At 38.9% G+C, this 22,551-nt stretch overlaps 2 protein-coding genes and 1 pseudogene across 4 annotated transcripts in view; 1 reads left to right on the forward strand and 2 right to left on the reverse strand.

The window, feature by feature from the left end:
- Positions 1 to 6,330: 6,330 nt before the first annotated feature.
- On the reverse strand, positions 6,331 to 18,572 carry LOC114222959 (DEP domain-containing protein 7). The gene is given in 11 exon segments (XM_088025665.1): positions 6,331 to 6,424; positions 6,426 to 6,538; positions 6,623 to 6,664; positions 6,666 to 6,743; positions 7,820 to 7,830; positions 8,115 to 8,297; positions 8,300 to 8,335; positions 9,782 to 9,784; positions 10,639 to 10,821; positions 17,931 to 17,969; positions 18,440 to 18,572. Coding segments are annotated over 11 exon segments (915 nt in total).
- Positions 18,573 to 19,180: 608 nt separating this feature from the next.
- On the reverse strand, positions 19,181 to 22,531 carry LOC148163808 (DEP domain-containing protein 4-like; annotated as a pseudogene).
- The window catches only part of SCYL2 (SCY1 like pseudokinase 2), a 60,885-nt gene continuing 60,409 nt past the window's right edge, over positions 22,076 to 22,551 (forward strand). For 2 of the 3 annotated variants that reach the window (XM_088025302.1, XM_028121605.2), the window contains exon 1: positions 22,076 to 22,242. The gene's annotated coding sequence lies outside the window, so the exon portion shown is untranslated. Of the gene's footprint in view, positions 22,243 to 22,286; positions 22,344 to 22,551 lie in introns of those variants that run through there. The other variant, XM_028121608.2, reaches the window with a different exon arrangement.

Consider the following 22,551-nt stretch of genomic DNA (forward strand, 5'->3'; position numbering starts at 1 on the left):
CTAGTGAATTTCTTTTATTTTTTTAGAACTTTTTTTAAAGATTTTATTTATTTATTTGACAGAGAGAGAGACAGCGAGAGAGGGAACACAAGCAGGGGGAGTGGGAGAGGGAGAAGCAGACTTCCTGCGGAGCAGGGATCCCGATGGGGGTCTCGATTCCAGGACCCCGGGATCATGACCTGAGCTGAAGACAGACGCTTAAAGACTGAGCCACCCAGGCTCCACTGCCTAGTGAATTTCTTGGTTTGTAAATGAGACCCTTCAATATCTGACATCTATCTATTTCTCTAGTTTCAATTCTTGCCACCCCTTGGCTGCAGTTACTAGCACTTACCTGTTTTTGCTCACAATGTTCCATTGTCCAGAATATCCTTCCCTTCTCTACTCTTTTGGTTTAATTAAGATCTAATTATTTAAGACTCCTACTAAGCACTATCTCTTCCACAAATCTAGCCTGATCCCCTCAAACAAGATCAGGTAATCCTCCTCCAGTCTTCCATGATTTCCTCTGGCTTGACCATATCCCTATTATATTTTATTGTGATTGATTTATAACGGTTATCTCTCTCATACATCAATTCTTTCACTGAATTAATTTATTCAACAAATATCTAGAGTATCTACTATGTGTCAGTTAGTTTAAACAATGGTACATGAGCGGGTGCCTGGGTGGCTCAGTTGGTTAGGCGACTGCCTTCGGCTCAGGTCATGATCCTGGAGTCCCTTGGATTGAGTCCCACATCGGGCTCCCTGCTCGGCAGGGAGTCTGCTTCTCCCTCTGACCCTCCCCCCCCATGTGCTTTCTCTCTCTCTCAAATAAATAAATGAAATCTTTAAAAACAAAACAAAACAAAACAAAAAACAATGGTATATGAGCTTATTGCAAGCAGGGACATTATCTTATCCATCTTTGTATTTTTTGGTGCTTATACAAAGTCTGGTACATAGTAGATAATTCAAAAAATGTTTAGTGAATAATTGAATAGATGGATGCGTGAATATTTGAAATCAGGAGCATTTTAAAACAACACTTATGGGGCGCCTGGGTAGCTCAGTCAGTTAAGCATCTGGTCATGATCAGGTCTTGATCCCAGGTTCCTGGGATCAAGCGACGTGTGGGATCAAGCGACGTGTGGGGCTCCCTGCTCAGCAGGGAGTCTGCTTCTCCCTCTGCCCCTCTACCCACATGTTCTCTCTCTCAAATAAGTAAATAAAATCTTAAAAAAATAATAAAAAATAAAAAATAAAACAACACTCATGAATTTAAGTAATCAATTCAAGTATAGGGAAAAGAGCGTACAACATAAAACAGAAAGAGAATTTAAAAATTCAAGGGACACCTGGGTGGCTCAGTCAGTTAAACATCTGCCTTCAGCTCAGGTCATGATCCCAGGGTCCAGGGATCGAGCCCCGCATTGGGATCCTTGCTTAGCAGGGAGCCGGCTTCTCCCTCTCCCTCTGCCTCTCCCCCTGCTTGTGCTCTCTCTCTCTCTCTGACAAATAAATAAAATCTTTTAAAAAATTCAATTAAATTGTATAATGATATAATCTGACAGTTTTACTCAACAAGGGATAAACTTCAAGAAGAGACAAAATAGTTAAGCTATTTAGGGGAAAATAGTATGAAATCATTTTTCACTTTCCAAATGCTTGACGCACATCGCACTGTACGAGCACTTATATTCATTATCTCTCTTTAAAGCATGTTGTTGAACAGAAATAAATATTAAATGCCTACAACTCCTCCACTTCCCTCAAAAGCCAAAAGTAATGAGAAATTGAATGTAAAAAGCTAACGTAGTAATGGCAGCCAAATTAAATTTAGTAAGATATGATTGAATTAATCCAAGAAGATTCCAGATGCTACGTTCAGAATACTTCCTTAGTATTGCTGTTTAACTGCATCCAACAGACAACATACCTGTTGTCATATACCTTGTGTTCAAAGAAGGGAATGAGAGAAAATCTATTAGCTGAGAAGTTCCAAGTAAGTCAGGCAAATAAATTTATGTCCTATTCTATAAATGCTTTTCCAAAAGTTAGTAATGCCTCAGAAACTTTTTTTAAAATATTTTATTTATTTATTTGAGAGAGAGAATGAGAGATAGAAAGCACGGGAGGGAAGAGGGTCAGAGGGAGAAGCAGACTCCCTGCTGAGCAGGAAGCCCGATGCAGGACTCGATCCCGGGACTCCAGGATCATGACCTGAGCCGAAGACAGTCGCCCAACCAACTGAGCCACCCAGGTGCCCTCAGAAACTTTTTTAAGGAAAAAAATATTACCCACTTTTCTAGTTTGCCAAGTTAATTAACTTCTCTCTAAAGCTTCAGTTACCTTACCTATAAAATGGGATAATAATAATGCCTACAAAAAATATTGTGTAGAAGAAATAATTTTATAAGTCCATATTAATGCTCAGCACAGTGTCTGACACATAGTAGGGCTCAATATTAGTATCAAGTAATAGTAAATGTTAATAGTATTTAATATTTAAATAATAATAATACAATTTAAATTTTTGTAATATTTTAAATTTACAATACTAATATTGAGTATAAATATTAAATATTTAATAATTACTCAGTGGGGTAGATGCCATTATTATTCCCATTTTGTCAACGAGGAAGCGGAAGCACAAGGAGGTTAAGTGACTTGCCTGGGTAATTTGGCTCCAGCACCCACAGTTAGATCTATTATGTTATTTTGTCTCTCGCATGACAATCTTAGGAAATTTATACTGAAAATATTTGGTAGTTTAAAGAAAATCTAAACTAAGGAATTAGATCAATTGCCACAAGACATCAAGTGAAACAATTCATGGCATCTATTCAACTGGGAAGGTCAGGTTCCTCTATAAAACTAGGTCATTTCCTAGAAAGGAGAAGGGAAAGGGAGAGAGAATGACACAGAAGAGAAAAAATCTGAGAGAGTCAGAAAAAGAGATGAGAGAGAGCCCAGGAGCAAGGAAACAGGCAGGTAGGTAATAGGCAGAAAGGGAGGTGAGACTTGGAAGCAGCATTGAGAGAGAAAATTTTCACCTTTTTAGATGAAAGGTAATCAGACAAAAGGCTTTCAAAAAGAACTACAGAAGAACTTGCTCTCGAGATCAAAAAAATAACCTTCATGTAACTACTTTTTATAACATTATATATTTATTACATACTCACCCTCGGCTCCTTTCCAACTTACTTGGCTATAATAGTCTCCTGATGATAAAGACGGAACAAACCTGAATCGATACCTGATATGGCATCTGGATCTTCTCCATGTAGAAGCTTCTTAAGTTTCTTACAACCAGATCCAATAAAGTAACTGGAGTCTACACAAAAACAGGTATTTTCAAATATTTAATATGAATTTTTTTCTAGCCAGGAATCCAACATAAAAAAACTCTCAATATTTTTGACCAATGAGTAGGGGAAGAGGATTGCAGATGGGGAGAGGGGGCGGGTAGCAGAAGGCCTCTGAATTATAAAGGGTATAAATACTTGAAACTTTTTTAGAATTCTTCAAATTCTATTTTCTACTTTCATGTATGTAGTTTAACTGAAACTAGGTTAACCAATCCTTAGTGTAATGCTCTCTTATAATAATGAAAGTTATTTGTACTTCCATAATAACAGTGGTCTAAATAATCTTACATTGTAATTACATGGTCCATATATAAATGGTTGCTTTAAAATACATTAAAACTTTATTATCTTAAGGAGATAAATATCCTGGGGCGCCCGGGTGGCTCAGTCGTTAAGCGTCTGCCTTCGGCTCACGTCACGATCCCAGGGTCCTGGGATCGAGCCCCACATCGGGCTCCCTGCTCAGCGGGAAGCCTGCTTCTCCCTCTCCCACTCCCCCTGCTTGTGTTCCCTCTCTCTCTGTCAAATAAATAAATAAAATCTTTTAAAAAAAAGATAAATATCCTTTTCCAGTTTGGGTTACACAAAAGTAATCCTAGATTATGTATCTGGGGTAAATAATCCAACAGCTAATATTGTTATACAGGGCACTCCCTAGACATACTAATGCTGAACCTCCATGTCCACGCAGCTCTTTTATCCTGGACCCTGGAATACCTATCCATTAGCTTCAAGTGTACTGCCAATTTCCAGTCATGGAGCTGTCCCCATTAATTCATTCTGTAATTCAGTGAAAATTCCAGGCACTGTCCTAGGTGATGAATAAACAGACCAAGTTTCTGAAGTAAAAAAAAAAAGGAAGAAGAAAAAAGAAGAGGTTCTGAATTCATGAAACTTACATTCTCTTGGGAGAGAAAGACAATTTAAAAAAATCAGCAAATACATAATATAATTTCAGGCAGGGTTAAGTGCCATTAAGAAAGCATAAAGCAGGGTAAAAAGCTAGAGCAGAGAAGATGGGTAGTTTTAGGGAAGGCTTCTGTGTTTCTGAGAGGGTAACATTTTAAGCAGAGGCCTTAACAGGTGTGAAGGAATAAGCCAAAAGAAGGTTTGGGAGACAAATGTTCCAGACAGAGAGTAGAGAGAATAGGTAAACCATGTAACAGGGGAAAGCTTAGCATGTTTTGAGAGCCCCTATCATAAATAGCCCTATCTCAGCCTCCCTGAAATACCCCGGCCCGGTCTCCAGAAGCCCTTCCCCCTGCTTCCTGAATCCCACCCCCACTTCCTCCAGCCCTGGTCAAGTTCTTTTGTGGCTTGTTACAAAATTTGAACCAGTGAATTTCTCTATGACACTGCTAGTTCTGACAAGACAGGGAAGTAAAAAATGAAAAACTTCTTTCATACTTCTCGGCCATAGGTAGGAAAGATCATTTATTTGCCCAAAGGAGGAGGCAGGGTGAGAAAGAAGAATATGCAGAAGTTAAGTGATAAGGAAGAGCAGGGCAGAGGAAATGTTCATTCTAAATTCCTAGTTGGAATCTGGGGGCTATTTTACAAGTAAATCATACACATGAATTTTGGTTTAGTGACAGTAGAATTAAAGATTTATGTAACTTGGGCCCTAACCTCCCTTTGTTATTATTTTGATGAAAAACTAGGTACAGAATAACAACTGACTTAAAAATGAGTTTTTAGAATATATTTCATTCAAAATTCATGAATGGGGGTGGGGCACCTGACTGGCTCAGTCAGCAGAGCATGCAATTCTTGATCTCAGGGTTGTGAGTTTGAGCCCCACAATGGGCATAGCATTTACTTAAAACAAAACAACAAAATTCATAAATGGGGAACTGCTTCCATTATATATACTTAAAACCATCTTTTTCTCTGAAATAATGGGTAAGAAACTTCAGTTAAGATTGACAGAACTGGTACAAAATTTGAGCTAATGTGTTTCTTGTGACATCAGAATTTGTTTAAACAAAGAAATTGGAGAAGGAACAATTCTTGTAGACGCTTTAGAGACATAACACCACTAAAAGTGTCACTGCCTGTTACTAAAATACAGAGTGAGGCTGAAAGACAATCTTTTTCTAAGATATTTCAAAAGACATCAAGGATCTGACCCTATCTTACTAACTCTATTGCTACTCTTCTGCTTCAAGTCACCGTATCTCTTGCCCAGATTATTATAACAGCCTCCGAAAAGGTATTCCCACTTCTACCTTTGCCGCTGTACAACACATTCTCAACATAAAAGACAGGATTATCTTTATAAATGTCAGTCAAATCAGACTACTGTTCTGCTCAAACCCTCCAGTGATTCCCCATTTTATTCCAAGCAGAAACAACATCTCTCCAGTGGCTTATAACGGCCCCCACCTCTCTGACCTCACCTCCTACTACTCTCCCCTCTGCTCACCGCTTCTTGCTGTTCCTCAGCACCCAGGCATGCATCACCCCTAGGTCCTCTGCACTAAGAACCATTCTTTCTACCCAAGAACACTATCCTACCCTCCCAGGCATTTGGCTGATTCTCTCTCCCCCTTCCAGTCTTTGCTCAACTCTTACTGTCTTAGTGAGGTCAATCTTGGCCACCCTAATACTGTAAGTTCCTGCTCAGCCTCACCCTAGCACTCTAAATCCCCTTAACCAGCCCTTTTTCCCTTTTTATTGCAAGTATTGCCTTCTATAAACTATATGACTTGATTTATTGTGTGTATTTTTTTGTTGTCTGTTGTCCCTCACTTGGATATAAGCTCCTCAAGGGCCTGCATCATTGTGTTTTGTATGCTTATGTATTCTAACCACCTATAACAGCACCTGGCACATAGTAATGCACCAGAAATGGGTTGAAGAAATGAATCAGTATGCTTGCAAATATTGATAGTGTTTTAAGTCTGCTTTCTTCTTTTTAGTGGGTATGGAAAAACAGCATTCCTTCAAACTTTGCACATTACAGGTACTCAGTAAATTATTTATTAAGTGAATGATTTGCCTTTTTGCTGGACGCAAATAGCTTAGTAATAAATGTGCCCAGGCAAAATGCCAGAGATACCTTGAATATCTGAGTGATACTTCAGTAAAAACCAGACCAGTTGTTCTGCCCATAATTTTAATAATGATCTCGTTTGCAAAACTGCTTTGACAAGAGTTTTAAGGACCACCGTTTTGTTATTATACTGTAAACAGAAAGATTAACCTTAACTTGAATGATTTTTTTAAAAAGACCAGAAAATTGTAAAACTTATTGTAATTTTTTTCACCTGTTTTTGTAACTTGTGGGTGTTTGGTTCTGATACAATAGGGCATAAAGGTAAGTAGCCCTCATATTTCTCTAATGTAACAATCTTAGATACAGTATGTTGCTTCAAGTGTTTCAAGTTGCTTCATGGGATACAAAAAAATGGAGATTGTAATATTTGGTAGTCAATTATAACGCTCTGATATTGCATTTGGTTTGTGGATTCTTTTTTACACTAAGAAGTTTTTATGGTGAAATATTTCAAACACACAGGAAATTATTTTTATAATTCTATAGGCCAGGGGTGCCTGGTGGCTCAGTCGGTTGAGCGACTGACTTTTGGTTTCGGCTCAGGTCATTGATCTCATGGGTCATGGGATTGAGCCCCTTGCCCGGCTCAAGCTAGTCGAGAAGTCGACTTGGGATTCTTTCCCTCTTCCTGTCCACGCCCCCAGCCCCCACCCCCCACTCTCGCATGTGCCCACACACTCTCTCTCCTCTCTCTTTCAAAGAATAAATGAATAAATCTTTATAATTCTACATACCAAACACCTGCATAATTACATCCAGCATTATCAAATAGTATTTTGTTTTTAACATGAAATTACATGGCTACCTACATAGCTAAAAAAGTGACATGATTTATGTCACTCAATTTTTATTTTGGTAAAAGATCGCCAAATTACTACTTCAGAAATTAATATTTCCAAATACCTCAGCTCTCTAATCCTATGCTATATTAAAATATGTTTCTTACAATGCCCCTGTGATATAGTTACCTTAGATCTAATGTCCTATACTACATTAGTTACATTTAATAGTGCAATTTACATGGCAGGTAACATTAGTGAAATGAAAAAAGACTTCATGAAGTACTTTGACACCACTGAAGAAAAATATTAAAATGTAATACTCAGTTTCTTAAATGTTCTATTTGTTTTTTGTTTGTTTGTTTAAGTAAGCTTTACGCCCAATGTGGGGCTTGAACTCATGACCCTGAGATCAAGATTCATAGGCACCACCGACTGAGCCAGCCAGGTGCCCCATGAAACTTGTATCTTTAAAAATATTTTAGGCAGGGCGCCTGGTGGCTCAGTTGGTTAGGCGACTGCCTTTGGCTCAGGTCATGATCCTGGAGTCCCAGGATCGAGTCCCACATCGGGCTCCCTGCTCAGCAAGGAGTCTGCTTCTCCCTCTAACCCTCCCCCCTCTCATGTACTCTCTCTCTCTCTCATTCTCACTCTCTCAAAATAAATAACTCTTAAAAAAATATTTTAGGCACACCTGCGTGGCACAATTAAGGGTCTAACTCTTGGTTTCAGCTCAGGTCATGCATGATCTCAGGGTCATGAGATTGAGCCCCGTGTCGGGCTCTACACTCAGCTCAGAGTCTGCTTGTCCCTCTCCCTCTGCTCCTTCCCCTACCCCTGCTGTCTCTATTTCTAAAATAAACAAAATCTTTTTAAAAAATATTTTATTCTACAAAAAACTAAAGTTTACATATCTTCTTTTACCTAAAATTTCAATAATTCCTAACTGAATATCAGAACACTCACCAGTTAATAGGCAATCTCTCTCTTGATTATAGTATTTTACTACAACATCAAAGAGTATCTTCTTCTGTATACTCAATCCTGTCTTTTCCATTTTGTACTAACTGCTGAATAACTCTAACTATAACTGGTCAGGGAAATAGCCAAACATTTAATTGCTGCATTAATAAACCAGTTGTCAACTCCAGAGGTAAAAACCAAACAAAACAAATCAATAGTTAACATTTCCATTTAACTACCTAAAAACTGTTTGATAAAATATAATAAAGTCTAGCGTATATTTAACCAAATCTAAAGAGACTACTTTTGAGAGAATAATTTTAATATTTTTTGCTGGATGATTATAGGAGTAAATTAGAGGGAATAGCTTTTTCTCTTCACCAAATACCACCACAGCTTTCTGTACCTTTATTTTCAAGGAATTAAAATATTTTTTGCCACCTTTTCATTATTTCTAGTTTTCTTTTTTTAAAGATTTTATTTATTTATTTGACACAGAGAGAGAGACAGTGAGAGAGGGAACACAAGCTGGGGGAGTGGGAGAGGGGGAAGCAGGCTTCCCGTTGCGCATGGATCCCGAGGTGGGGCTCGATCCCAGGACCCTGGGATCATGACCTGAGCCGAAGGCAGACGTCCAGTGACTGAGCCACCGAGGCGCCCCTCTAGTTTTCCTAGATTTTGTTCGGAGGAGTTCATCTGCACTGTTCAGTTCCATGAGTGATTCCCTTGTTTTTCCCACTCCAATAATTAGGTGCATGTGGTTTTATTATTATTTGAAATAAAGATACTAAAATATTTCCCCAATCAAGATGCACTTCTATTCCACCACATACCGTTTTCTCTTTTTTATCTCCCCACCTGAGTAAAATAAGAAATTCAGAATCCTTTCACTCCTCCCTCTCTTCAGTGATGCCTTTAATTCCTCCTTTTCCTCATGGGCCACCATCTGAACACCCAGGTTTTATAGCGATAGGTTGGTATTTATTCTAATTTCCTTTAATACTGGGTCCCTTTTGTTTTGGCTTCTTATTTAGCACTTGTATTTTATACATTCTTCCATAGTCTTACCATGTCAACTTGGAATTAATGTGTGTGTGTGTGTGTGTGTGTGTGTGTGTGTGTGTGTGTGTGTGTACACATACCGCATGTGGGTACACAGAGAGAAGAGAAAACAGTAGGAGGTCACAGATTAAAGTTCATTGCCCACGCTGTTTTCTTCCTTCTCTGTCTCCATCTGCCTATTCTTTGTAGCCTGATTGAAATCTTTCCTCAAATATTTTCTTAGGTGTGACTATCTTCTAGATCCTCATGTTGCAGATGAAAAGATTAATGGCAGTTGAATTACCTTTCTCTTGCAGATAGCCTACCCTTTCTGCCTGGAAGTGCCAACTGATATGAGGCCAACTTACTGTTCTTCCCTGTGGAAGTGTCTAAAGAAATCCTGTTTCTCTGATAGTGTCCCTATACTCTCCCTGTCTCAAGGGCTAGGGAAGACTCAGTCATTTGTGTGGGTCTTTCTTGGCCCATTGTGAATTAGGGAAACCAACCATGTGCAAATAGGACCACAGCTGACTTTATAAGTGGGTCCACATGTCCCTGATCACCAAACTCCTCCCAGGATCTGAAACTTTCTGGTCCTCAGCCTTGGAGTCTAATGTTCTTTTCTTGTTTGGCCCATGTGGGAGAAGGCATCAGATATCAGGGTCTCCATGAATAGTACCCAAGGTTTTAGACTTAGAGTTCCTAGAAGCTAGTTTGTTCAGGAGCGACAAATACTTTGGTGATAGGAAGGAAGGAGAAGGGAGCCTCATTCAGGTTATATGGTTCCCTGAACATCTCTACAAATGAGGCTGATTTTATGATAGGGCTTATCTCATTGGACTGTAATGTTTTGTTCCATGAATATCGCTTCTACTAGATGGTAAGAGTCTTTTAGGGCAGGAATAAACAAACTGGTAGAAACTGTGATGGTTATATTATTTTAGGGTCATAAAACGAATGATGAAACTTTGGAAAACACTCAGGGTGGCACAGGGAATGGATGATTCACAAGTCATTACTGAATTCATATGAATGAAACCACTCTGATTTCCAATGATCTCACAGGTCATAACCAGTGATTTTCTATGTTAGATCAAATGAGAATTCACAGTGATTATAAAACAGAGATGCCAGTTTATATGTATGGATATGTTCTTACAACTTAACATATAAAGGGCAAAATATGTGAAAGGATTTCTTAGTTATAAATTTTTTAACAATAAAAATGATCACTTACAGGGGCACCTGGGTGACTCAGTCGGTTAAGTGTCTGCCTTCGGCTCAGGTCATGATCCCATGGTCCTGGGATTGATCCCCACATCGGGCTCCCTGCTCAGCAGAGAGCCTGCTTCTCCCTCTGCCTGCTCCCCCTGCTCGTGCTCTCTCTCTCTCTCTCTCTCTCTCAAATAAATGAATAAAATCTTTTAAAAAAATGGTCACTTACCAGGTAAACATAAGCTTGGAATAACCTCTTTGAGAGAATAAGATCAAGTGTTTGAGAGAATAAGATCCTCCTCTTTACTTAATTGAAGATTTTGTGTTTTAACAGGAGGCTTCAACATATTTTCCAAGAATGGAAGGTGAATCGGTCAAAAAATACATAGAAATGTCTGTTGTTTCCAAACATCTTCCACAGCTTAGAAACAAAAGTAAGTAACCATCAGATTGATAACATACACACATTCAACCAATATTATAAAATTCTTCCATATCTAAATAATATAAAAGTTACCTTAATATGATATAATGAATGAATTTAATGCTAAGATAATTTAAATTTACTAAATTACAATTTTTCTTTTCAAAATTAACCTTTAAATAGACATCAAAGTCATGAGCCATATTGATTTTATTATCTATTATAAAATAATATGATCTAGTTTTTATTTATTTATTTATTCATTTATATTTTTCTTTTTTTATTTTATTTTTTTTAAAGATTTTATTTATTTATTTGAGAGAGAGAATGCGAGAGAGAGAGAGAGCATGAGAGGGGAGAGGGTCAGAGGGAGAAGCAGACTCCCTGCCGAGCAGGGAGCCCGATGCGGGACTCGATCCCGGGACTCCAGGATCATGACCTGAGCCGAAGGCAGTCGCTTAACCAACTGAGTCACCCAGGCGCCCTCATTTATATTTTTCTTAAGTAGGCAGCATACCCAGCGTGGAGCCAAACATGGGGCTTGAACTTACAACCCTCAGATCAGGAGTTGGCTGCTTAACTGACTGAGCCACCCAGATGCCCCTGATCTAGCTTTTAAAGCCAACAAGGGGTTAATTCCAAATACAAAAAACTGCTAGTCAAGCTTATGAATTATTGTACCTGAGAGAACATGAGATTACCTAATTACAATTTTATGTAAGCAGCACAGACAACTGTATTTCTTATTTTTAAATTAAAATATAGTAGTAGGTTAATCTCAACTTGGGTTTTTGGTTATTCCTTTTTTTTTAAAAGATTTTATTTATTTATTTGACAGAGAGAGAGAGAGAGACAGCGAGAGCAGGAACACAAGCAGGGGGAGTGGGAGAGGAAGAAGCAGGCTTCCCGCCTGGGCAGGGAGCCCGATGTGGGACTCGATCCCAGGACCCGGGATCATGACCTGAGCCGAAGGCAGACACTCAACAACTGAGCCACCCAGGCGCTCCCTGGTTATTCCTTTTAAGAGTTAATGAAATTTTTCATTATCCTAATCATGAGATCATAATTAATGTTTTGTTTTTCCTATAAATCAAACAAAATTATAGAAGTAGTAGCTATAGTAAATCTCTTGCAGAGCTCCCAAGCTGGTAGCCTATGCATTAAATTTGGACCACAGCTATGGTTTGTTTGGTTATAAAGTATTTCGAATAAAATTAACTTGTATAAAAATGACAGATTTCATGTAAAATGTTGAGTTTCAAGCTTCCCTATAAAAAAAATCACAAGATCTCATAAAACATTGGGTTTGAATTCAAATGCCTGACCACAGAGAGTTGATATGAATTAATGGATACCCCTTTTGAATTGGCATGTCATTTCCAGTTCACCACAAACCCTACCACTCCATTGTATCCCTAACAGTGTGGCAGGGTCTCAGTTACCATTTTTTTTGATACTTTTCTGTTGGTTTTACTATAGTAAAAATCAATTTCCCTATACATATTTATATTTCTGTGTTAAGTGGGAAAAGGAAAAATAGCCTGAGAAGGCCATACATTTCAAGCAAAACAATGGTACATATATGTTTACATGTTTGCTAATTAAGTACTCCCTAGATTTCTGATCTGTCTGGCTCCTAAAGGCATCTCAGTTTGCTACCTTTGAGTTAATGACCAAAAATAAATCAAATTAACAGTATTTTAGTAAAAACTTGAGTTCATAAATAGCCTCTAATCAATCAGTCCACGTTTGTTAGTACCAAACTTTTGGCATGGCACTGAACAGGTGTTAGAAAAAAATACATAAAAACTGGTGGACCTTCAGCAGCCATACTGTAAGTAAGGAGGCTAGGATAGCCACTTATGAAATGGGAAAGGCAAATTTTATGAAGTCACTGAAAAATACAAGTAGATATATTATAAATAAGTCCAAATCTGGAAAAAAGAGTATTCTTCAAGAGCATCAAGGCAGAACATTAATTTATTCAACAAATATTTATTGAGACCTATTTTGTGCTTGGCACTGTTCTAGGTGCCAAGGATATAATGGTAACCCAAAAAGGCAAAAATCCTTGCCTTAATGGAGCTTATATTCTATGGTGGGGGAGGGGGCAATAAACAAACAAACACATAAACAAAGAGTGAAATATGTAGTGTGTTGGTTAGTGGTAAGTTCTATGGAGAGAAATTAAGCAGAAAAGAAGAGAAGCAGTGCAAGATGGGGTAGTATTGCAATTTTAAATAAGATGTGCGGAAACTATCATTGGAAAGATGATATTTAAACAAGGATCTGAAGGAGACAGAGCAGAGAAATGTGCATGTCTAGAACATACTAGCCCAAGGCAGTGATGATAAACAGAATAGCTAGTTCTGTGTAGAGAAATCAAACTCAAGATGGATATATTTTTTAAAAGACTTATTTATTTATCTGAGAGAGAGAGCAGGGGGGTGTGGGGGAGGGGCAGACAGAGAGGGAGAAGGACAAACCGACTCCCCACTGAGGACAGAACCCCACACGGGGCTAGATCCCAGGACCCTGAGATCATGACCTGAGCCAAAATCAAGAGTCGGCCGGTTAACCAACTGAACCACCCAGGCCCCTCCCAAACTCAAGAAGGATATTGTGGCAACACATACCATCACCGTGGTTATCTTTATGAAGCACTTCATCCTCAGTGATCATTGTGCTGAGTGCAGGATACAAGGGGGATAGACTCTGCATTTGATGAATGTACAGTCTATCCAGTGTTTGGGATGGCCTATATACACACATATATATGTGCATATAGGTGTGTATGTATAGAATCTATATATAAAAAGAAAATATTTATTCAATGAGGAGACTGTACTTGCGCCGCTCATCCATTAAACATTTACACACTTTCCAACAGCTAGGCCCTGTGCCACTCAATGGGGATACAATGATGAACAAGGAAAGGACTGTCCCTAAGTACCTCACGCTCTAGTGGGAATAAAGACAAGTGAGTAAACAGGCAATTTCATTAAGTGTGCAAATGTTTCCGTAGGAGGAGTACAGTGTGTTCAGTAGGATGCAAACTTTGTTTCCACTGAGGAAACCTTTGTCCAAACATATTCTGGAAGTCAAGTAAAACATATTAACAGTGGAGTTGCTCTAGCTGATACTCCTCGGAATATCAGCATTCCTGACACCTACCCCACAGAGATGAGGGAGAGGTGCTATTCTGTACCCTAACATTTCTAAAACAACACATGAAATATTAGTCACGATATTATTAGTAAAAAACCAGATAACTGTAAAAAGCAAACAAATGTCAGCAAAGGTGGGTCACCTTAACTGTTCGTGTCAAACAAACGCAAATTTGCAATGAAACCTGCAGTGATCACACTGCTTTACCACTGCTGGCAGTCCTCAGCTCAAGTGAAGTAGTTTCTACAGTTATTTGGAAATTAAGAAATGGCTTTTCTCAAAAATAGAGGAACTAATACTCCTATTTCTTGGATGAAATTTATATAGGTGTGTTGCCAATTGCATACCTTTAACCAGCCTTTCTTTTTTTTTTTTTTAATAAGTTCTACACCCAACGTGGGGCTTGGACTTACAACCCTGAGATCAAGAGTCACATGCTTTATTTATTTATTTATTTAGATTATTCATTTATTTATTTATTTGAAAGAGCGAGTGAGTGTGAATGAGAGCATGAGTAGGCGGGGAGGGTCAGAGGGAGAGAGAGAAGCAGACTCCCCACTGAGCAGGGTGCCCAATGGGAGGGGGGGCTCTATCCCAAGACCCCAGGATCATGACCTGAGCCAAATGCAGATGCTTAACCAACTGAGCCACCCAGGAGCCCTAAGAGTCACATGCTCTTATCAACAATAGCCAAATTATGGGGGTGCCTGGGTGGCTCAATCATTAAGTGTCTGCCTTCAGCTCAGGTCATGATCCCAGGGTCCTGGGATTGAGCCCCGCATTGGGCTCCCTGTTCAGCGGGAAGCCTGCTTCTCCCTCTCCCACTCCCCCTGCTCGTGTTCCCTCTCTCACTGTGTCTCTCTCTGTCAAATAAATAAATAAAAATCTTTGAAAAAAATAGCCAAATTATGGAAAGAGCCCAAATGTCCATTGACCAATGAATGGGTAAAGAAGAGGTGGTGTACAGATGCAATGGAATATTACTCAGCCATCAAAAAGAATGAAATCTTGCCATTTGCAACAGTGTGGGTGGAGCTAGAGAGTATTATGCTAAGTGAAATGAGTCGGAGAAAGACAAATACCATATGATTTCACTCATACGTGAAATGTGAGAAACAAAACAGATGAACGTGGGGGAAAGAAAAAAAAGAGAGAGAGGTAAACCATAAGAGAGACTCTTAACTATAGAGAACAAACTGAGGGTTGCTGGAGGGGAGGTGGGTGGGGGAGATGGGCTAAATATGTGATGGATATTAAGGAGGGCACTTATTGTGATGGGCACTGGATGTTATATGCAAGTGTTGAAACACTAAATTCTTCTCTGAAACTAATATACTATATGTTAACTAACTAGAATTTAAATAAAAACTTGAAACATAAAAAAAGTCACATGCTTTGCCAACTGAGCCAGCCCGGACCTCTAACCAGTCATATTTTGCCAAATAGAAAATGGCTTAAATGTTCTTGTTGGCCAGCTAATTATTTAATTTTATTAAACCAGATAGTGTCTATATTGTTTTATTCCTAATTTTATGTCTGTTAATATGTCTGATGGGGTTGTTTTGTGCTTGAGGATCACAGAAAAATCAGATTTCAGTGGATAACAACAACGAAAACTCCATGCATGCCTAATTTGTTAGAAATTGGAGAAACTTCCGAATGCACTTTCTCCAAAAAATTTTGGTTTGAAAATTTATATTCTAAGCAAGTGAATTTTTTTTTACATTAAATACAAGAGCAGTCGGTCAATTTTAAAGTTAGTTATCTTTTGCAAGGCTTTTTACAAACAAAAATGAACAACAACAACAACAACAAACCCAAACTACTAGATTTAAAAGACTTTTGAAGATAGATTTTTTTTTTAAAGATTTTATTTATTTATTTGACAGAGAGAGACACAGCGAGAGAAGGAACACAAGCAGGGGAGTGGGAGAGGGAGAAGCAGGCTTCCCGTGGAGCAGGGAGCCCGACGCGGGGCTCGATCCCAGGACCCTGGGACCATGACCTGAGCCGAAGGCAGACGCTTAACGACTGAGCCACCCAGGCGCCCCTGAAGATAGATTTCTTATTAGTAACCTATTAAAAACTCCTCTGAAAACTATGCTTTTGTTAGAAGAACAACTAAAATAATTTTTGTTTTTCTATTCTGAAGGCTGACACATTCAGTTGTGACAAAGAGCAAACATACCAAATACAATTCACTCATTCTCATTTCATGTTAGCAATACTTTGCTGCAACAATAATGATAAAACACTGATAAAAATATGGAAATCTAAGTCTGAATCTTGTTGTCATTAGTTAAGTGTGGAAACTTGGCAAATTACCTAATTTCTCTAAGTCTGTTTCTTTATCTATAAAATAATCAGTCTAAACTAAAGCAGTGGTTCCCAGACTTGGCTGATCTTTGTTTTAACATAAAAAACTCTCTTTTTAATTTTGACAAATCTTAATAGTTTATTCTTTTGTGACTTAATGCTTAAAATTACTGGCTAAATGCAATAGTATTAAATCTACACATATTCCTCCTAATTTCATCTAACATTTTCTGTTAAATATATCACATATAAAAGAGTATATAAAAACATATGTACCACTTAAAGTATTTTGGGAGGGCCTGGGTGGCTCAGTCGGTTGAGTGTCTGACTCTTGGTTTTGGCTTGGGTCATGATCTCAGGGTCGTGGGATTGAGTGGACTCTGCACTCAGTGCCAAGTCAGCTTGAGATTCTCTCCCTTTCCATCTGCCCCTTCCACCACTCGTGCTCTCACTCTCTCTAAAATAAATAAAATTTAAAAAAATGAAGTGTTTGGGAGATATATATTAGGGAGGGAAGAGACCTAAAACAACATTCTCCTCTGTAGAAAATTAATAGATGTACCTAAAACCGAAAAGATCGTGAGATGGCATTATAAGCATGCTATTTAGAAATATGAGATACAAGTTGTAAATTGTTGTCTTGGGGAGGGGGACATGAGTGAGAGGAGAAGGGTAGGGAACTCCTAGTTTTCGTTAATAAAACCTGTAGGACTATTTGAATGTTTCATATTCAATAATAATAACATTTCAAAAAGTACATCAGAATGCCAGGTTTCTTTTCCTACTGTGCCTTAGGTATTTATTTATCCTTCTGAGTCTCAGTTTCCCTAACTATAAAATGAGAGTTTTAACCCTTACTTTACAGACCTATTGTTAGATTATAAATAATACATACAAAATGCATAACAGATTGCTTAGCAAGGGAAAGGCCCAGTAACTGGAAACTATTTTTATTAACATATTTACTGATAAATTACACCCATCTTTAGTTAAGAATTTCTAGAGGTACCTTATATCCTCAAGGGTAAATGATGGGACAACTTTTTTTTTTTATTTGTAGTAGATAAGAATCACTTTTGCTTGGCTCCTCTTCTTCTGAGTGTCTACTAGTATTCCTCAGAGTTCTCTTCCAGTCCCTCTTCTCTTCTTATTGCCCTTTCTTTGGGCACTTTGTCTTTCCCTTATCACACGTCTCCTAATTATTATCATCTTTTGCTCCTCCAAGGTGCAAATCATTCTTGTCTTGCTTCTGTAATGGTTTGACCAAATGCAGTAAAAGATGTAACCATTAATGAATTATGTATGCATCCCTCTTAACTGCCCTGGGTATGGGACTCTTCTTTCTACCTTTAGTGGCATCATAAGGAGAAAACCACAAGTAGATGAAGTAAATAGTAAAGAGAAGTAGAGCAACAGATTGCTTAGTTTTGTCCTGAAAGGTAAAGGGTAGGGAGATGTTTGGGAAGGGTCGTAGAAGATGGTCTTGGATTACAGAGTAAGGACTGGTAATGAGTCTACATGTCTTTTTTCTGGTAGTATGGCCTATAGCACCTCAGTTAATCTGATCATGGTCATTGTAAAAAATAAGTGTTATTGGATCTATGTTGCCTCACCTGTCCTGTGTGATATAATTATGATGTAGAAGGAAACGCTAATAGAGGTGTAGAGAATCAATACACAAAATACACTACTTTTATCATATTTGAAAAGTCAATTTTTGGAGACAGTAAAGAGATCAGTGGTTACCAGCAGTTAGGGGGAAGGAAAAAAAGATGAATAAGTGAAGCAGAGAAGATTTTTAGGACAATGAAACTATTCTGTATGATTCTATTGGCAGATACATGTCATTATACACTTGTCAAAACCCGTATAATATACAACGCGAAGAGTGAACATTAGTGTAAACTATAGGCTTTGGGTGATAATTATGTATCAAAGTAGGTGCACAGATTTTAACAAATATATCACTTTGGTACAGGATGTTGATACCTATGGGGGCAGGGGATACATGGGGACTCTACTTTCTGCTCAATTTTTTGTGAACCTAAAACTGTTCTAAATATTTAAAAAAATCAGTTCTTCCTTACAAAGTTCTGGAAAAAATAATGAAAACTGAAATTACCTTTTTTTGAAAGTGAGAGAACAGGTTTATCAACTATGATATTTGGAGGTAAAGCCATATTCCCACTCATTGTATGAATAGGTTCCTCTATTCTTTCCTCACCAATCTCTTGTGCTAGAGGATTTGAAATCATTTCATCTCGTCTGTTAAGAAATAATATGTGGACTTTTCTATTATATTATATGTGGGATCAAATTTCAAATATACATTTTAACTTATTAAAACTTATTTAGACATTCCCTATTTCCACAAAGGATTTCAGGGAGCTTACAATAAAAAACACAAGTAATAAATTTATTAGATAATAGAATGTCACCAGAAGAGGACAAATTAGGATTGTAAATAAAGAGAAAGAATATATACTAATATTAAAGTTAACATGATTACTATGATGTAATAGAAAATTTTTACTGTGAGTTTCCAGATAACCTTGGCTATTTTTACTTTGGGTAAGTCACTTTTCAAAATTATAAAGCATATAATTCATCAAAGAAGATACAAGTTCTTCCTTGTATAAATTCTGAAAAAAATTTATGTGGTAATGTCTTCCATAACGGTTTTAGAGCAAACACAGACATGGATTAATTTTCACATGGCTTTTCTTTTATTGGCTTCTGAATAAAACTGAAAGCATAACATTTAAGTTGAGCTCAATGAAGCCTGTTCTGTTAGAGTCTAAACACAATATATTACAGTATATTGGCTAACACTAACCTTAAAGATTCCTTTGCTTTTATTTCATCAGTTAACCCATTCCCAGAATCCTTTTCTTCTTTTGCAAAAAATATAAGATGATTTATTGTCTAGAAAACTGTAGAGACTACTGTTTGAATCTTCAAATTCTAATTCCTTTTCATTTTTCAATAGCTTCATTCCTACTAGTTCAAATACTTTATGATTCATTAGAACGTGGCAAAGACAAACTCCTTTAAGAAGTGAGGTGTCATTGCACTACTTAGGCATGTATTTTGCCAGGGATGACTTAATACTGCATCAACAGCAACAGAACCAGTAAAATAGTCTTTGTATGTTCATAAATGATATCTCCTTTTTATTTCCACTTGAGTCTGAAGGGAGTGAATAATACCACCCCATAACTGACTGAAAAGGACCAGAGCATCCTGAAAAGAAAAAAAATTAAACATGTTTCTTACAAATTTAGATTACACAAAAATATGTAAGTTTCCCAGTTTTGACAACGTTATGCTTTTATATGGCGTATCTGTTGCCAGTGTCTCTCTTAAGTTTCTTTTCCTCCCATCTTATGTAAACCATAATCTATTTACTAAGACTGCACCATGTTTGTCTGCCAATAAAAACAGAGTAAACCCAGGAACTTGCTTCACTGATATGAAATAGATTATTGTGTGAATTTATATACCCTCAGTGTTACATGATTAACTACTAGTTACACTTAATCTTGAAGAATATTATTTTAGGGCATATTTAAAAGGAATGCACGCACACATTGGAGTCTTGATTATTATAGTTGTGGCTTCATGAGGCTCTTTGCTTTTTCTTTCTTCTTTTTGCCTTTCTTGACCAATGGCAAGCTCTTATGAAAGAGATCTAGGTCAAGGAGCTGAACAAAACTAATCAATTTATCTGTCAGTTGTTCTGTAAGGAACAGTTTGTGGGAATAATGAAAACCTGAAAACAATAAAAATATTCATCACCTGAGAACATTTAAATCAATTATGTCATAGCCTTCCTGTGGAATATTAAACAGCCAATTTGGAAGAATGAGATTTATAGCATGGATGGATTTCATTAAGTAGGAAAAACAAAACAAAAATGAAGAGCAAGTAGAAAATGTGTATACTATCATCTTAGTTATATAAAAATGAATTCCTGAATTATACACAAATATATGTAAATAAATAGAAAGGTCTAGAAGGCTAACTTTCAAACAATTAACCTTTGTGTTCACTTTTTATTACATGTATTTGTGAACTTTTTAATAATATACATATACACATTTTTTCAATTCATTGGAGACAGTAAAATTTTTCATTGATATATATATAATTCACATACCACAGATTCACCTTTATTTTTTAAATTTTTTTAAAAAGATTTTATTTATTTGAGAGAGAGAGAGGGAGTGTGAGAAAGAGGATGAGCAGTGGGGAGAGGGAGAAGCAGGCTTCCCAATGAGCAGGGAGCCCAACGTGAGACTGGATCCCAGGATCCTGGGATCATGACCTGAGCCGAAGGCAGTTGCTTAACCAACTGTGCCACCCAGGGGTCCCTATTTTTAAATTATTATTTTTTTAGTAGGCTCTATGCCCAAGGTGGGGCATGTGAACTCATGACCCCATGATCAAAAGTCACCTGTTCTAACAACCAGGCACCCCAGAATTCACCCTTTTATAATGTAGAATTCAATAGTTCTTTTTTTTAGTACACTCACAAAGTTGTGCAACATCACTATTATTTAATTTCAGATCATTTCATCCCTTCAAAAAGAAACCCATACATTAGCAGCCACTCCTCATTCTTCTCTACCCCAATGAATTTTTAATTAAACAATTTTAAGAATAAGGGAATAAGTTGAAACATCTAGACTGTTGTTTCTAGGTCTTTTGTTATTAGAATCCAAGAATTTAAGCTCTCTCCTCCTTTGACTGGAAACAGGATGCCCAATTTTACATAATGTTCTGATGTTATGACAAAATGACAAATAAAAGCCCCATCACCTTCAAATGTCTTTCGTAACAGAAACTGTCCATCTGTTTATCCTTGAAATATTAGCCGAAGACCCTGTGAATCGTGCGGAGACAGGAGTAAGGGGTAGAGGGTGAGGAGTGAAAAGGGAGCAATTAGAGGAGGCGAGGGAGTGATGGGCGAGTGGGTAAAAGGGTAGGGTGGAGTGGGGTGGAAAAGGCTGAGTCTATGATCGGTGCAGACAAGGGTATGACCATCTGTGTCTCTAACTTTCATAAACAAGTAGGCTGGGTTAAGGATATGATTCTCGTGATTGCCACCTCGTCCTTTAACCCTTTGTTGTTCTAAGCGTAGCCTGGCGTCATCTGGACACTTATTAGAAAGGGAGAGTATCACACCCTGTTCCTGAATCCAAAGTGCATTTTAACAAAGTCCTCAGATGATTCGTGTGCATATTAATGTTTGTGAAGCACTGCCTTCCTGGACAGCCCAGAGAGAGTAGCTCGGGAAAAAGCGGAGTGCGATTCTTCACCCAGGACAGGAAGGGCAGGTGGGCTGGAAAAGGGCGGGCCCTCGGGAGCCAAGCCCAAACCACCCGCTCCTGAGAGCTGCCCTTCCCTTCAGGACACATTTGGTTAGGATCTATAGGGCTCTCTGTCCTCTTTTTCCGGCAGAAGGCACCGTTACGGCTCACAAAACTCGGCCAGCTCGGTCGGGCCCGGGAAGCCGGCTCTGGCTGCCAAGGTTACCGAACCGCGGGGTCAAAAAAACCGCCACCAACTCGCGCTCCGGCTCCTCCCGAGACTCGTAACCCCGCCCCCGAGTACAAGGTTGGGGCGGGGCCCAAGGCGCATAGGCCCGCCCCTTCCGAACCTGCCGGAAGTGACGTCATGCCCAGGCCGGCCGGTCTTTAGGTCTTCTTCCCCCTCCCGTACTCTTCTTCCCCGGTCCCTCCCCTCCCCTCCCCCTTCCCTCCTCCGCCTCCTGCCTTTGAGGCCGCACGGGTGCAGGAGGCTATGGAGTAAAGCCGGTGGCAGCAGCCAGGCTCTGAGGCTGAGCAGGAGCACCTAGGAAGCGTTTGGGGGGGCGGGGGAAACAAGCCCCAGCACCGCCCCTCCCGGGAAAGAGGAGAAGAGGTGAGTGACCGCCCACAGGCACCGGGCGATCTCCTTCACCTGCCACACTCCTGGGCTCTTAAGGCTAGCGCGGAGAGAATGGGGAAGGACCTGCACCCAAGGTAGGCCTTCCCAAGGCCCTTAGAGCTGGTGATTGTTGCCTGGTGACTGGCCTGCCGGCTGCGGGCCGGAACAGTGGGCGCCCGCGCGAAGCCGGGCTGGAGGAGCGGCGAGCTCGGGGGAGCAGATCCGAGAGGCCCGAGTCCCCCGAAGAGGCCTTGAGGCGACGGGAGACCAGGGCCGGAGTCATCTGCGGGAGGGAGAGCCCTC

The sequence above is a fragment of the Eumetopias jubatus genome, unplaced genomic scaffold (assembly GCF_037043125.1).
Source record: "Eumetopias jubatus isolate StellerSeaLion01/CBP00866 unplaced genomic scaffold, mEumJub1_p1.0 scaffold_8, whole genome shotgun sequence".
NCBI classification, from domain to species: Eukaryota; Metazoa; Chordata; class Mammalia; order Carnivora; family Otariidae; genus Eumetopias; species Eumetopias jubatus.